The sequence below is a fragment of the Tupaia chinensis genome, unplaced genomic scaffold (assembly GCF_000334495.1).
Source record: "Tupaia chinensis unplaced genomic scaffold, TupChi_1.0 Scaffold141517_1, whole genome shotgun sequence".
In the NCBI taxonomy this organism is placed as follows: domain Eukaryota; kingdom Metazoa; phylum Chordata; class Mammalia; order Scandentia; family Tupaiidae; genus Tupaia; species Tupaia belangeri.
The window spans coordinates 173,108-190,891 of record NW_006201378.1 but is presented as its reverse complement, the minus strand read 5'-3'; the positions used below and the strand labels follow the sequence as shown (position 1 = coordinate 190,891).

At 37.9% G+C, this 17,784-nt stretch overlaps 1 protein-coding gene across 1 annotated transcript in view; it reads right to left on the bottom strand.

The window, feature by feature from the left end:
* The window catches only part of CSMD1 (CUB and Sushi multiple domains 1), a gene marked incomplete at its 5' end in the record, with an annotated part of 442,872 nt that overhangs the window by 252,656 nt on the left and 172,432 nt on the right, over positions 1-17,784 (bottom strand). Inside the window, 2 exons of the mRNA XM_006163216.1 lie at positions 5,525-5,629; positions 17,605-17,701. Of these exons, the coding sequence (XP_006163278.1) occupies positions 5,525-5,629; positions 17,605-17,701 (202 nt within the window). The remainder of the gene's footprint in view (positions 1-5,524; positions 5,630-17,604; positions 17,702-17,784) is intronic.

Below are 17,784 nucleotides of genomic sequence, written 5' to 3'. Positions count from 1 at the left end.
AATATAAAAATATATCAAATTAATCCCACTATGTAAAGGAAAGCATTCAAATTAAATAATGAGAGCTATAATGTTATTTTTTTTTCTAATTGTATTTTTTTCCTAATACCTAACTACAAATCTCTGATTTAGATTTCTATGTTGTTAAGAATATATTGTGTGATACTGCAACAGTTTTTCCCTTTCTTTTCCTTTTATGAGGCTCTTCTTATGCCCCACCTCCCACAGGAGAATCAAGTTTCCAACACCTGAACTTCCATGAACATGTTCAAACCAGAGCATACCCAAGGTGATAGGGAGCTCTGTAGAAATAAAGGTAAACATAAAGTAGTTATTTTTAAAAAATTTTAGTCATTCTAAAAAAAAAATCATTATACATAGAAAAATAAGACTAAGGATGTTTGTGGTTTAGAATATAAATATAGGACACCAACAGCATAAAGGAGGGAGAGGAGAATTTGGAAGTATATAGTTATACAGTTAAAAGGTTGTAATATTCAACACAAAGTGACTATATAGAGAGGAATACTATCCAAAAGATGTATATTTCAAATAAGAGGGAGACCATGACATTTCTAAAGTGTCTTTTTTAATAAGCCTGTAATTGAGATAAATTGGAGTGAAGAAAATATTAAAACCAGAAGCTGGAAGAGAACAAGGCACAAAAGAAACAATACACAGATGGGGAACGTAGAAACCCTCCAAAGTCAGGGCCTGGTGAACCCTGTGTTGAATCTGTTAAACTCCTTTCCCTTAGTTCCTACAGAGCTCAACCCTGCATCCAAGAATAGTTACTGCCATCTTGTTCGGTACCAGCAAGTTTTATACCATCCACCTTTAGTTCAGATTCTGTCATTTCCAGGAAATGACCATCATTAATGTCCACATATCTATAATCTAAAGTTTCTGCATAATTGTTTTTGTTTGGTTTGGTTGGTTTTCTTCAGAAAAGAATCCAGTGCAAGAGTGACATTTGTGTTTATTCTCAAATACCCAGTCAAGTTAAAAAACATAAAAGAAGGCTGGCTGGTTGCAGAATATATGAAGCATCCAAAGATCCTGAGCTTTTGCGTTTTCACCAGGGTTATGTAAAATCACAGACAATCTAGATCATACATATGAATCTGGATCTCCAGAGAATCACTTTTGCTAACACTAATACCTTACAAAATTATCTTCCAATAAAGATATTTACGTTTTGTTTGAGAAATTTCTATTAGTACGTATGTAGAATAATCACTGTGATAGTTCAGAAGGCTAGCTTTACTTTTCATTTGAGAAAATTGAAACTCCCCAGACGGAAGAAGAAGTGGGCTCGCCATAACAGTTTGGGTTTTGGAGTCAGACAAACTTTGATCACCGATACAATTCACATGCTCTTTGATCTTTCATACTTTTTCAATGGCAACTGACTCTTGATGCTAACATTTGTCAACAGGGATAGCTGCATGCTACCTTTATTATGGAGTAACTGGGATACTTACACAAGGCACTCTGTAAATTGTATCCATGATAAAATACATTTCTATGACTATTACTCATAGCTATTAGCATTGGGACTAGAACCTAAGCAGGCTGAAAGTGCTCTCTATCCTGATTCTACCCCTTGAAAAGCTCAGCATACCTCAAAAATACAGTGCTATTTAGACAACAAAGAGGATAGAGTAAGCGCTTGTTTTCTGTTTGTTTTTAATTTCATGAATCCGTATTTTAGTGAAAACTCTGAATTTAGAGATTTGCAGATTGGCAGGACGTATTTTAAGGTAGATGACAAATTATATCAACAGATTAAAAACATTAGAAAATCCTTTGGTGATGTGTCAACAGTCCTTATACCAACTGATGCTGTTCTTAGTAAGGTTGATTGTACAAACACTTTTTATAATCTATGTGTTAATCTATGTGTCAAACTGTAGCAAGAAGAATTAGAACAGAGAAATGACTTCCCCTTAATACTGTAACAGCATGGGATCAGCAGGTGGTGTATTGATTATGTAGCTGGACTCCCACATAGTGGACAGTGGTTCGAGTCCCAGGCCTGGTGGCTTAAATCTCACGCCGGGCACCTGTGTGTATGTGCCCAAAATCCCAAGAGGAGAAGGGAGAAGAAGGGACTGTTATATGGCCATCCCCCATGGAGGGAAATTTCTCATTTTCTGTCTCTCTGTCTCTCTGGTGAGTACATGTGCCCTACAGCAAAAGTCTCTCTCTAAAACAAATTTTAAAAATACTCAAATGGCATGAACTAGCAAAATGGCATTAGAAGAAAAAACAACCACTCAAAAAAATAAAATAACAAATGTAACATTATGTTTGACCAAACAAAAGTTAAATACATCAAGCAATTTTAAAAATCCAAATAATTAAACAAGAACTTAGATTCCCAAACACAGTTTACTTCAATGATAAATATGCTAGGCTCTCTCTTGTAATAAACTATATTGACTAGGAATGAAGAGATACGTATATAATTACATTGATGGAGCTGCAGCACAGGTAAGTACGAGGAGAATTATATAGAATTATAATTGTAATCTAATTATTTTACTAGAATGTTTTCCCCATGAAAAGTAAATAAAAATCCAGAAGCTACAAGATAACTTTGAGAGCGATCGGTACATTCATTAATTCCAGTACTGCTAAAAATATTAGTGCATTTATTGACATGCTCAAAAATAAGGTTTACATTTTCTCATCTATAGTTGTTCACAAAATGTATCAAAGTAGCAGAGTTTTCCAGATGTTTACTACATAAATAACACCCACAATATCATTTTACACTCTCACGAAAGTAGTCCTATTCTTGGAAATTGAAGTAAACTTGCATACAAATGCCTGTAGTAAGTAGAAGAATTTAACCAGTATGTGAAACAGGCCTCTGGTTTGTGTCTGGTTCAGAATATTTATCAACAGCTGGAAATCTGGCCTTTCCAAAACATGCATGCATTTACATCCTAGCGAACTGTTTATCTCAATTCAAAAGATCACTTATTAGAGCTTATCCATGTATTTGCTTATTTGCAATTGCTTATTAAAGGAGATCATAGCTATTAGCATTGGGACTAGAACCTAAGCAGGCTGAAAGTGCTCTCTATCCTGATTCTACCCCTTGAAAAGCTCAGCATACCTCAAAAATACAGTGCTATTTAGACAACAAAGAGGATAGAGTAAGCACTTGTTTTCTGTTTGTTTTTAATTTCATGAATCCGTATTTTAGTGAAAACTCTGAATTTAGAGATTTGCAGATTGGCAGGACGTATTTTAAGGTAGATGACAAATTATATCAACAGATTAAAAACATTAGAAAATCCTTTGGTGATGTGTCAACAGTCCTTATACCAACCGATGCTGTTCTTAGTAAGGTTGATTGTACAAACACTTTTTAAAATCTATGTGTTAATCTATGTGTCAAACTGTAGCAAGAAGAATTAGAACAGAGAAATGACTTCCCCTTAATACTGTAACAGCATGGGATCAGCAGGTGGTGTATTGATTATGTAGCTGGACTCCCACATAGTGGACAGTGGTTCGAGTCCCAGGCCTGGTGGCTTAAATCTCACGCCGGGCACCTGTGTGTATGTGCCCAAAATCCCAAGAGGAGAAGGGAGAAGAAGGGACTGTTATATGGCCATCCCCCATGGAGGGAAATTTCTCATTTTCTGTCTCTCTGTCTCTCTGGTGAGTACATGTGCCCTACAGCAAAAGTCTCTCTCTAAAACAAATTTTAAAAATACTCAAATGGCATGAACTAGCAAAATGGCATTAGAAGAAAAAACAACCACTCAAAAAAATAAAATAACAAATGTAACATTATGTTTGACCAAACAAAAGTTAAATACATCAAGCAATTTTAAAAATCCAAATAATTAAACAAGAACTTAGATTCCCAAACACAGTTTACTTCAATGATAAATATGCTAGGCTCTCTCTTGTAATAAACTATATTGACTAGGAATGAAGAGATATGTATATAATTACATTGATGGAGCTGCAGCACAGGTAAGTACGAGGAGAATTATATAGAATTATAATTGTAATCTAATTATTTTACTAGAATGTTTTCCCCATGAAAAGTAAATAAAAATCCAGAAGCTACAAGATAACTTTGAGAGCGATCGGTACATTCATTAATTCCAGCACTGCTAAAAATATTAGTGCATTTATTGACATGCTCAAAAATAAGGTTTACATTTTCTCATCTATAGTTGTTCACAAAATGTATCAAAGTAGCAGAGTTTTCCAGATGTTTACTACATAAATAACACCCACAATATCATTTTACACTCTCACGAAAGTAGTCCTATTCTTGGAAATTGAAGTAAACTTGCATACAAATGCCTGTAGTAAGTAGAAGAATTTAACCAGTATGTGAAACAGGCCTGTGGTTTGTGTCTGGTTCAGAATATTTATCAACAGCTGGAAATCTGGCCTTTCCAAAACATGCATGCATTTACATCCTAGCGAACTGTTTATCTCAATTCAAAAGATCACTTATTAGAGCTTATCCATGTATTTGCTTATTTGCAATTGCTTATTAAAGGAGATGAATACCAACATTAAGCATTTTTAGTGCTTGAAAACATGTCCCAAAATAAACCTTACGCTCATTGGAAATTCTTATTTCACTTTTACAAGGTTTACCTGCGTAATCAAACGCCAAGGAAGACTTGTGAATTTGACCTTTGTCATCCCATTTATCAGACTATTAACTCCGTCTCACATCCATTTTTAAAAGGTTAGAGTCTCCTCTGCAATGCCTTCTTCCAATTAAAATGAATAATACGCAAATGCAAGCACTGAAATGACTGCTCTTTGCTAGTTCGTATTTTAACAGCCTTGGAGATTAAAAAAACAAGTCTTAAGACTGTAACTTATTTGGAAATAACAAGTGTGTTTTTCGATGTTAATATAAATATTTGTAATCACTCACCAGAAAACTGGTAAGAATGCAAATGGTTAGTTTTTGTGCTCTCTAATACAAACAACATGAAATTATAGCAGTTGTTTTCTCTAATTATTCCCGATACTAACTTCTACATTTTCCGATTAATTTGTCTTTTATAATATATATTTCATAGAGTTCATCTCTGCAAGACCCAATTTTATGCAATTCTTAAACATAATTTTTCAAATGAGAACATTTCACTGTGTAATAAGAGCTCAGATTTATTGTACTTTTTTTTTTTGGAGAGGTTTTTGCTATAGAGTACGTGCGCTCGCCAGACAGACAGAGAGAGACAGAGACAGACAGAAAGTGAGAAATCACCCCCCAGGGGGGATGGCCACGCCACAATCCCTTCTCCTCCGTTTTCCTCTTGGGATCTTGGGAACGCATGCACACGCACCCAGCGTGAATTTTAAGCCACCAGGTCCGGGACGTGAACCATGGTCGACTACACAGGAGTCCAGCAACATAGCTGTAACGCCAACTGCTGGTCCCGATTTATTGTACTTTTGAGAAAATTACTCGACATATATAGGGATGCTCAGTATGAAAGTGGAATGCAGAGAGCTTTGACCTTACTTTTGTATTCCAGGTGAAAACCAGCAGCTGCCACACTAATATCGGATTGGAAATGCAAGTACAGTTGGTTGGAAGTGCTGTTCAGCAAGGCTGGCACTGTGGTACCTGTAAGAAACAATGGAAATGTAACCTCACCATTGCAAAGGTGTTCACTTCTCTAAACATCAAATGCATGAGAATATTTATTTAGGTTTATCAGTTCCCATAGCTTGTCTGACTGCTGCATATTGAATCTGAGTATTGGCTTTGATTATTATATGTTCAGAAAGATGTGCATCTGGCTTCCTAGATTCAACATAAAGTCATATATTGTTTTCTCTGCCCTTCCTACATAGATGTAATGTCTCTCTGTCAGACCAGTATACAAACACACAAACTTATACCTTAATAGCATTCGGTTTTCCATTGCTTTACCTTAATAATGTAATCTTCTGCTTTTTTTTTTTTTAAGAGACTTTTGGTATAGGGTGCATGCACTTGCCAGAAAGACAGAGAGAGACAAAGAGACAGAAAGTGAGAAATCATACCCCAGGAAGGATGGCCATGCTGCAATCCCTTCTTCTCCATTCTCCTCTAGGGATTAGGGACATGTATGCACATGTGCCTGGCATGAGTTTCGAACTGCCAGGTCTACACCTCGAACCCCAGTCAACTACGTGCGAGTTCACCTTAACCACTACATCATCTACTGGCCCCAATCTTTTGCCTTTTTAATTCGATTATTGGAAAAGTTGTGATGTATTTTTCTACGTTCTTCTGTGCAAAAATGTGTCATGATTTTTCCCATGACCCAATATTTATTTTTCAATGAAGAAGGGACAAAATGTCAACCCCCAAGTGGTATGAGGGTTGGAGGAGTAGTCAGACTGGATACAACTAGATGAATGCTGATCCAAATGTGTTATTCATAAGATGTTGCTTTTAAGTATTATTCTCCTTCTATTCCCTACATGAGTCACACTGAATAATGTTCCCACTGAGATCTGCGAATGATTTCAACTAAATGTGTGTGAAAAGGAAAATAGTGTTGTGTGTTTCTTTTTTAAATAATATTTCCTTTATTTAAAATTCCTAGCCTGCATTATAGTAGCTAACACATCAGGAAAATACAGATGCCAAGGACAAGGGTGGCAAAGAGATTATACCAAAAGGTGCTGAGGAAAAGAAAAGTGTTCATCACTCAAAAGTTTTGGGAAGATGTATCAAAATATGGAGAAATAATAAACAAGTTTCAATCTTTTTTCCCTGAAGTGTATATGATTACTACTCTACTGTATTGAAATAATGCCTACATTAGTATATGCAGACTAGATGTTTAGGAATGATCTTCTGTATAAATTTCATCATGGTGTGGGCGAACTACCAGAGTGAACTATTCTGAAGATAGCACTAGTGTGTAAAGAAAGAAATGATATTTTAAATAACAAAGCAAGGAAAGGAGTCGATAGTTAACTAAAACAGGTGAATGTCATTGAAAAACTAAGACCCTCTACCTCCCTTCACTCTCTATTTAAATGATTCTAATATTCTGCAATCATTTTAATTAAGCCAGTGAGTTCAGATGAGGACACCAGCTGTCTCTTTTAATCATTGGGTCATCCTAAGGCTCTGTAAACATGCAACTGCAAAAGAAAATTCATACCTTATCTCTACAACATCTGGTCAGTATCTGTGGTCTTGAGTTCAGCACACAATCAATATTTACCCCTGTCCTCACATTCAAAGCTCCCTTGCTATCTGTGACCCCATAATGTCCTCCAGTCAGTCTTTGAGCTTCTGACTATCCTGCTTCCTAAATATTTTTCTAAATTATTTGACTCGCTTCATCTCACCATTTTTACAACCATCACTCTGGTGCATGTCAGCAGTGTCATTAACCAGGAATCATGCAATAATCTCCTAACTTGCCCTAATCTAATTCACTCTCTTCTCAGCAGTCGGAAATCTCTTTTACCAATATATATGGCAGGTCATGTGGAAATTCTCATAGACTTCTGATCACCTCAGTACCAAATATCAGACTCTTTTTTTTTTTTTTTTTTTTTTGAGAGATTTTCACTGTAGGGCGCGTGCGCTCGCCAGACAGACAGAGAGAGACATAGAGACAGAAAGCGAGAAATCACCTCCCAGGGGGGATGGTCACGCCGCAATCCCTTCTCCTCCATTCTCCTCTCGGGGTCTTGGGCACGCACGCACACGCGCCCGGCGTGAGTTTTAAGCCACCGGGCCCGGGACACGAACCGCGGTCGACTACGTGGGAATCCAGCGACATAGCCATTACGCTAACTGCTGGGTCCCCCAAATATCAGACTCTTTTTTTTTTTTTTTTGAGAGATTTTCACTGTAGGGCGCGTGCGCTCGCCAGACAGACAGAGAGAGACATAGAGACAGAAAGCGAGAAATCACCTCCCAGGGGGGATGGTCACGCCGCAATCCCTTCTCCTCCATTCTCCTCTCGGGGTCTTGGGCACGCACGCACACGCGCCCGGCGTGAGTTTTAAGCCACCGGGCCCGGGACACGAACCGCGGTCGACTACGTGGGAATCCAGCGACATAGCCATTATGCTAACTGCTGGTTCCCCCAAATATCAGACTCTTTAAGTAGACCTAAAGATCCTTATGGTCTGACCATTGCTTGCATTTCTAGCTTCTTCTCACTAATTTCTTTCCCCACAATTCATTTCTTGCTTTAAATTTTTCCATAGTCATAGGCCTGGGATATTCTTTCCTTTCTACTCTCATCCATTCTGCCTTTCATATTCCTACTCATTCAATCACCTGTGCTTATTTCTATACTAAGCCACTCACTTACTCATCCAATAAACGTGTTTTTATCAGATAAATAAAACTATTAACCAACTCTCCAAACACAACAATTATTTTTTGACTTGATAAAAAGCAAAACATTATTTGATTAGGTCAGATCTTCAGAGACTTGAACTTAATTAAATTTTTAGCTATGATGAGCAGACCAATTTCACCCATAAACGTGCAACTGTTCCAGCTTTAATCACTCTCCTATTCTTCATCTCTACTCTTATCATCACCTCCATCTCTTCCCTGCATTAATGAAATAGCCATAAAATGATCTCCAGAATCATTATTTGCTTTTACCTATGTATTCATTCTGCACACACACAAAAAAATAATAATCTGTTCACAAACAGGCAATGCTTGCAAGTTTTATTTTCAGATATAGGTATAAGATATATATTTTAATTAAATTTTAAATCAACTTGAGTACCCCCTGAAGACACATCCTGTTGAGTTGGGGAGATTTAATCTCCATTATTACTGGGGATACCTTCTCTTCTCCAAAATAGCAAATACTCCTGAACTTTGGGTTCTCAGCTCCTTCTTCACACATACCCACTCCTCAAGTCTGTGTGGATCCTTGAAATCTAGTAGTTCCAGGACTCTGCACATTTTGAGAGAATGTTCTCTGCCAATTCCCAATCCTAAATTTTTCCATTCCAACTCCACCAGGTTATTGTTTTTCTTTCTGAGACTCTGGCATTTCCTAGTGGCACTGTAAGGAATTGCATTATAACTTAATTTCCTGGAGGCAATCTAGCCTTGGGAAGCTTCCTAGCCTTTTATTGTCAGTCACTCCAACTTTCCGAATATAAAGCCTTCACCACCATCTTCCTTGTTTTTAAACACTGAGCCTTTTGAAAGATGAAGCTGGGACCAGGTTTCCCTTCGGGCTATGGATTCCTGCTACATTTATACCCAAATTATGGACACCTAGACACTTAGCTCTCTCTTGGAACAAAACTGGAAATAATATCAGGGGAATTAGATGAAGTAATATCCCAGTGAAGTCTACTGTGACATGCAAGTGTTTTTGTTTGTTTGTTTTTACATTTTATTCAGAAGATGCATTAAGGACTTCTCATTGACTTTAGATCAATATACCAAATCTTTTATTGGGTTTACAAAGATTCACCCATAGCTTCAACAAGTGTTTTTATTAGCTAATTGTGGCGAATTAGTATCAAAACTGTTACTAGAATGTGTTGGATGAGGAATAGTGAAAAAATATAGGAGAGAAAATAGAAACATAGCCATTATGACTGGTGTGTGTGTGTGTGTGTGTGTGTGTGTGCACGTGTGTGCATGCTTGTGAGTGTGCAGGTATATGCATGTGTACCCACATGAGTCAGTGCTCATGCATGCACAGAGTCTTTGGAAGAAGTATTCCCTGCCTGAAATTTGGGGTCTAGGCCTTGATTCACTTTCTCCACCCACTGAAGGGAGTTGGCTCTAGGAGGCAGGGTTATTTAAGCTAGAACTATTAGAACATAATTCACTGTAAGAACAGTTTAAGTGTATGCTGAATGGTAAAGAAAATATTTGCCAATTTAACCCCTTTGTTGTTTGAACTTGGCTTGAAAGACAGGTAGATATAGATAGATTGTTTTTTCTGCTCATTTGTTTTTAGGTTTTTGTTTTTGCTCTTTGGCCATAGGGTATGTGCGCTTGACAGAAAGAGGCAGAGAGAGAAGGAAAATGAGAAATCATCTCCCCCTCCCCACTCCCTAGAAGGATGGCTATACTGCAACCCTTCTCCTCCAGTCTCAAGATTTTGGGCAACTCACGCACACATACCTGACATGTTTTTTAAGCTGCGGGGTCTGAGATTCAAACCACAGAGTCGGCTATGTGGGATCCAAAGTCATAACCACGATGCCATCTGCTGTCCCCAACAGATTGTTTTTGTTTTTGTTTTTTTTTGGAGAGGTTTTCGCTACAGGGCGCATGCGCTCGCCAGACAGAGAGAGACAGAGAGACAGAAAGCGAGAAATCACCCCCCAGGGGGGATGGCCACGCCACAATCCCTTCTCCTCCATTCTCCTCTCGGGATCTTGGGCACGCACGCACACGTGCCCAGCGTGAGTTTTAAGCCACTGGGTCCGGGACACGAACCGCGGTCGACTACGTGGGAGTCCAGCGACATAGCCATCACGCTAACTGCTGGTTCCCCCCATAGATTGTTTTTTACTTAATCAAACAACCATTGAAGGAATCAACTGTAAGCCAGTCAGTACAGATATACTAAAGAGAGGTTTGAAACTACATGACAGTTAATGGAGTGCAGCGGGAAGGATGTTGCCAAGTGGGTGACCTGGTCTGTTCCCAAAAGAGAAAGGAATCTTTCTCAGGAATAGTCTTTCTCCTGCCCCTGCCTCTATTAGAAGTGAAGTACTGGGTGCATTCGGAACCTCAGAGAGTTACCAGTAATGGACGAGAAAGAAAAGAAGTAGGTGAAGGGAATGTCAACTTTGCAATTCAAGACCTTTCTAATATTAAGAAAAGAAAGAAAGAACTTCTCAAAATACTGATTTAACCTGCTCAGTTCAATCTATGTGATGCATGATGTCCTCTCACTATTACATGATTTCTGTGTGAGGTTTGTAGAAAGAGCAAGAACGTGCTACTCTAGATTTAAGTAACTTAACCAAGTGTTTAAGTCATTTGTACTACTTCTTACCTGATTTAATCTACAGTTTGGGGTAATTAGTTTTTTCCATTCCATCACTCTACTTAACTAACCATAAATCCTTTCAAGAAACACATTTGTTCTTTGCCTTCTACCTCTGAGTCTCCTATCAATGTTTAGAGATCAGCTCAGTCCCTCCTTCCTCCACAAAATAAATAAATAAATAATTTAAAAAAAAGAACCTTCTGGACATCTGTGTTTATATCTTTTCTCTGAATTCAAATATATTTCTTTGCTTCTCATACAGTCTTTTATGCTTGGCTTAATTTTCTTCAATTGTGCCATCTTTGGGAAATCTGACTCTAATTTTACATGTTTTTAAATGTATTTAGTATCCCCCAACCACCAGCATGGTAATTTTTCCACCAAGATATTTGATACACATTAGTTGCCTTTTTTAATAAAACTTATTTATCTTCTCTAAGAGAGAGAGGTACACTCGCAACAGGATTTTTCACAATCCTCATCTAGCCAGGACCAATGGTGTACACACATGTCCAACATACACAGGGGCCCTCAGAACACAACTCAAGACCTTCCTATTTGATTTCAGAGTCATTGAATATTGTGTTACCATTGTGCCATTGTGTTGGAGTTACTTGACTTTTTTTTTTTTTTTTTTTTTTTTCAAACGGCTTTTTTTTTTTTTTTTTTTTTTTTGCAAAAGGGCAGAAACAGAAAACAACCTTGAGTAAAGCATAAACATCCTACAAATCCTCTTTCCTCCATTCCTCTATCTTATCAGCATTTTGGGTATGTCTGTGTATGTGTCTGGTGTGTTTTTTAAATCACTGGGCCAGAATTTGAACTATGGTAGTCGTACGAAATCCAGCTCCCTTAACCACTGAGCTATGGAATGGGCCCCCATTGAACATTTTCATTAGTTCATGTACCATGGCTGTATCATTGCGGAATCAGAAAACCTACTTCTAGTCCTGCCTCTGATACTGATGAGCTAGTCCCCTAAATCACTGAAAAAAAATTTAGTATGCTCTAATTGTATAAAATAGAAAATATGTCTCATATGTGAGAAATAAACGAGTTGTGTTCATCAAAGTGCTTTGTGAATTATGTTCCCTTTAAAAATGATTATTAATCATAGCAAGTAAGTTCTTGAACAGCAGTCCTGCCTATGCTTCTATACGAAATACAATCATTTGCTATACTATAAATAACCCTGGCTATTTGATGATGTGTTCTACAAAACAGGTAGAAAACCATTAGCCAGATAGGACTGGGAGGATGCTGGGTCATTGGGCACCCAGCCACAGTTGGGCAGGGCGGTGCTCCGTGCCGTGGGTTTCCGATTTGGAATCATCCAAGAATGGACTATCAGAGGAAGCTTGTTTCCACCACACGAAATGCAACTGAGCAATTAAAAGAAAAAGTGTTGCCACAGGCAGAATATTTTGATCACATTGTTTTATTGTGACCTAGACAGAATTACACATAACAGAGAAAAAATGAATTTTCGTATAGTCCCTTCAGACTCTGCTCTGAGCACATCGATATTTACTTCCCTTTAATATTGATTGTCAACTACAAATCTGCATGTATTTTGTTCTGCTTTAGTCATTTATTATTTATGCTCTGCCTACTTCTAAAAACGATCGTGAATGGCTTACAATAAACGATCTCCATACATCTGACCAAATGGACATGAAAAGTCAGAATACTGAATTTATTAAAGAAGTCAGTCGGTCACTTTTCCTGAAATATGTACATTTTACAACTGCTCATTCTTGTTTGTTTTTACTCAACAACTTTTAAAATGGCCCTCATATCTCTTTGGTAATCTTTTTTTTTTGTTTGGTATCATAGGAGCAAGAAAGTTTAAACATTGATTTTAAACATTGATTATATTTTAAAGCTTTCAAATACTATAGTAAATTTGTCATTTTCTCCACAAAAACTTTTTGGTGTTTGCCATAGGACATGTGTGCTCACCAGAGAGAAACAGAAAGAGAAATTGAGAAATCATCCCACATGGAGATGACACATCACAATTCCTTCTCTTCCGGTTTCCTTTCAGAATTTTGGGCATGCATACATATGTGCCCTGTGTGATTTTCAAGCCACCAGATCTGGGACTCAGACTGTGGTTGGCCATGTGGGAGTCCAGCGACATAGCCATTATGCTAACTGCTGGTCCCCCCCTGTGTGTTTTTCAAGCCACCAGATCTGGGACTCAGACTGTGGTTGGCCATGTGGGAGTCCAGCACCCCAATCACCATACCACCAGCTGGCTTCTATAAAAACCTTTTAACATAAATCATTCTAAAAATGTAATAGTAATTTCCAACTTAAAGAAAATCGACTAACTTAAAAAACTCTGAAATATCTCTCTACACATTACATAATTACATTTTTATTTATCTTTAATATGTATATATGTGTAAAATTATTTTATTCTAAACTATTTATGAATATACTGTGAATATGACCCATTCATAAAAAACCTAGTGTGCATTTCTTGAAACAAAACAGTTCTCAAAATAAAGACTAACATGGATGCAGCACTGTCATGTAATCCACAGGCCTCTTTTAAATTTCAACCCTCTACCAATTACAGCTTTTGTGGGAAAAGATTCCTTCCATGATCACTCAATACAGTCCCTGTTATGCCCTGTAGGGCTCTAAGTGGTGCAGAGGTAAAACACGATGCTCCAGCAAGGCTAATCCACAAGGGAAGGGTCTGAGCTACAGTCTAAGATCTCCCTGAGCATGCTAGTCGTGCGTATGCCCATGATCCGTGGCAGCCTGAGGCTGGGGATGGACTGTGATGCTGACACCCTTTTGTGGATATTGTCTTTCTGCCTCCCTGTCTCTCACTGTTTTTCTTGATTTTTTTTTTCTCATGGAGAAACAAAATAAACAAACATACATAAGTCATGCTGCTTAGTTTTCTTTAGTCTAGTAGAGTTCTTCATTCTTTTCTGGTCTATCTTAAATTCGATGCTTTCTAAAAAATACAAGCCAAAATTTGTGTGTGTGTGTCTGTGTGTCTGTGTGTGTGTAATATTTTTCAATTTGGGTTTGTCTGATGCTTTTCTTGGTTAGATTGGCCTCTGCATGTGGAGTAAAACTATGAAAATGTGACACTGTTCTCCCTAGGATGCCTTACCTGCTGGCTGGCTCTCAGAGCTGGGAGCAGCTGGCTTGAACAGACTTGCAGGAGCAGCTGATTCAGGGAATCACCTCCCAATCTTACACTCGGTGGCATCGTGTAGGCAGCTTGAAGTGAGCCATAGTGGGAGTACACACACCACAGCAACTGCAGCGTGACAGCAAATGAAGCTTGTTTGCTTGCTCGTGTGCTTTTTTTCCCTCTCTCTCTTTCTTTGAGCCTGTTTCTAAGGATACCACTGCATACCTTATCCTATTATTGATCATCTCAATATTAATCACTCAGTAAAGCAGGTGTCTGCCAGACTTTTTCACTCTGAAGTTACTACCTTTTATTCCTTTGAAATGTTATGGATTGGGTGGAGACATGCACTGAGGCTATGAATGTCCTGCTCCTCATCAGCATTTTACCCCACTTTTGTTGCAGCTGAACGAATTAATATTATTATAATGGTTGCCAAAGGATGAGTTTCTAATTCCAGTAGCCCTCTGTATTTATTAACTGGAATTCTTTAAAGGGTCTTCAAAAGTTTAAAGAAATGCATATTATAAAAAAAAAAGTTACACATGGATTTCAAAATCCACTGTACCAAAATAAACTTGTACTTCAATTAAATTTTGAAAAATTTTAGAAGTTCCTTTATATAATGAGTGAAGGCTCTCTCTCATTCATTTTATTCATTCATTTATCTGTTTAGGTCAGTATGGATTTGTAGATTTCCATTTTATATAAAATGGCATATTTTGTTATTTTCCTACTACAAACTTGAAGCTAGCATTTTCTCAAGAAATGTTGGTTCCTTTAAGGGCAGAGTGGTATTTATAGTGATGTTTAAAAAAATAAGATTTGAGTACTAATTGCGTTCAATGTATTTATTAACTGGAATTCTTTAAAGGGTCTTCAAAAGTTTAAAGAAATGCATATTATAAAAAAAAAAGTTACACATGGATTTCAAAATCCACTGTACCAAAATAAACTTGTACTTCAATTAAATTTTGAAAAATTTTAGAAGTTCCTTTATATAATGAGTGAAGGCTCTCTCTCATTCATTTTATTCATTCATTTATCTGTTTAGGTCAGTATGGATTTGTAGATTTCCATTTTATATAAAATGGCATATTTTGTTATTTTCCTACTACAAACTTGAAGCTAGCATTTTCTCAAGAAATGTTGGTTCCTTTAAGGGCAGAGTGGTATTTATAGTGATGTTTAAAAAAATAAGATTTGAGTACTAATTGCGTTCAATGCTACTGGCTGCTATTGTTTTATACTTTTCAGAAAAAAGAGGTTAGAAATATAGTATATATGTGTATATACTTTGACACAGGAATTTTTATTTCTTTTTCTCTCATATATAAATGAGTGTGTGTGTATTTGTATATAGGTACATGTATATATATGTACATATATATGTATATGTACATATATATATATATATATATGAAAGTGTATGTGGGTATGTAAATGTATATGTGTGTATATATATACATACCACAAATTCACACCAATATCTCTAATTAAAACAAATAAGTTTAGGGGCCAACAGATGGCATAGCATTTATGTCACTGGACTCCCACATGACTGACCATAGTTCTAGTCCTGGGCCTGGAGACTTCAAACTCATGCCTTGTGTGTGTGTGTGCCCACCATTCCAGGAGGAGAACTGAGGAGAAGAGATTGTGGCATGGCCATTCCCACTGGGGGGGTTGATTTATCACTTTGTATCTCTCTCTGCTCTCCAGGGAATGCACACACCTTATACAAAAAATCTCTCCTCAAAAAGTTAAGTTTACATGGGAAGGTACAGAGAGAGAGAGACATACAGGTACCGCAACCTGGCCCCACAGCATGACTTACTCCCAGCCTCAGCTGGCCTGGACATGGGCGTGTATGTTTGTACCCAGCATAATCAAGGTAGTCCAGAGATTCAGACCCAAAACTTTACCAGTGGGTCCAATCACTACCGCTATACCTCTGCCCAACTCCAAATAGCTCTAATTTAAACACAACACAACTGAGCCTATTCTAGCCTTCCTCATTTTCACACTTTTCTTTTTTTCTTTTTTTTGAAAGGTTACTGCTATAGGGCACATAAGCTTGCCAGAAAGACAAAGAGAGACAGAGAGATAGAAAGCGAGAAATCACCCCCTGGGGAGATGGCCAAGTCGCACTCCCTTCTCCTCCATTCTCCTCTCGGGATCTTGGGCATGCACACACATGCACTTGGTGTCAACTCCATGGGAGTTCAGTGACATAGGCATTACGCTAACTGCTGGTCCCCTCATTTCCATTCTTTGAACTCCTTTCTTAAAGATATTTAAACCTGGTTCACATAACCCTCAATATATTTGATTATGTATTAGTTCCCAAGTGTGTATCCAAATTCCAGTCTCACTGGGAACGTCTTCAGTCCCCAACCTCACCACCTCAGCTGCGTGCCTTCTTTCTTAGATCCTAACTATCTCCTCCAAAACATATAAGAAGATGTGATGGCTGATATGGAATCTTGAAATTCATTCTGCCTCTCACAAAATCAACTCAAACTGAGACCAAATCTTGTGCCCACAGAAACACTCATTCTTCCAACTTTGGATGCCTTTAGTCACTCGCTTCAGAGTGACTAAAGAGAAGAGACATAACAGAAGGAAAATGAAATCCTCCTTTTGGTTTGAATCCTGGACCTGGCAGTTTGGAAATCACACTGGGCGTGTGTGCATGTGTGCCTAAAATCTTAGGAAGAGAATGGAGAAAAAAGGATTGCTACATGGCTATCCATTCTGGGGGTGATTTCTCACTTTCCCTCTCACTGTCTCTCTCTGGTAAGTGCATATGCCCTTTGGCAAAAGCCTTAGAAAAATGATGTCCTACTTTTAAACTTGAACAAATGCCTTAGAGCTCTCGAAGTAGAGACTGGCTTTCAGTAATCTATGTGAGTAAGTTTATGAGGCCTGTAGCCAATGTTTGCCTTTGTATTTCTTTCACTCTTAAGACCTTGGGACTTACAGGGATAAAGGGAGTTAGAAACTGAGAGGAATAGAGAACTCCTAATGAAGTGGGCCCCAAAATACTTGCCCCAGAAGTTGCAAGGGCATGATGAAAGCCCACCTTGGATACGTGGTCTCAGCCAAAATACAGGAAAGGAGAGAGATAGACCATAACTGTCAGCCTTATGACCTGCCGTGCCTGAAAGTTGTACTATGGGCACTTTCAGATTTGACCCTCCTGCTCACCGAGAAGACAGCCTGCTTTTGCTTTTTTTTTTTTTTTCTCTCTCATCCTTTTTTTTTGGTGGTCTTAGTATAAGACTAAGACTGTCAACACCAGAGAAACTAGTTTGGAAATAGATGATTTTTATAGAAAAATGTCAACATTGAATGCTGTTGTCTGCCTTACTTTTTGGTGTTTGTGCATTCTGAGTCACAAAGATGCGTACATTGGCGTCATCTTACCCGAGAAACTCCCCAGTCTAGGTGCCGTCACGTCCCCACCATCGTGGATCTCAAGGGAGTCCCAGTTCTGCTCCGTGGCGAAACTGATCACTTGAATCTACCAAACCATAACATCAAATTAAGATTTATTTTTGGTTGAATGAAATAAGTCTAATCAGATGGTCTGATTAATCAATTAGC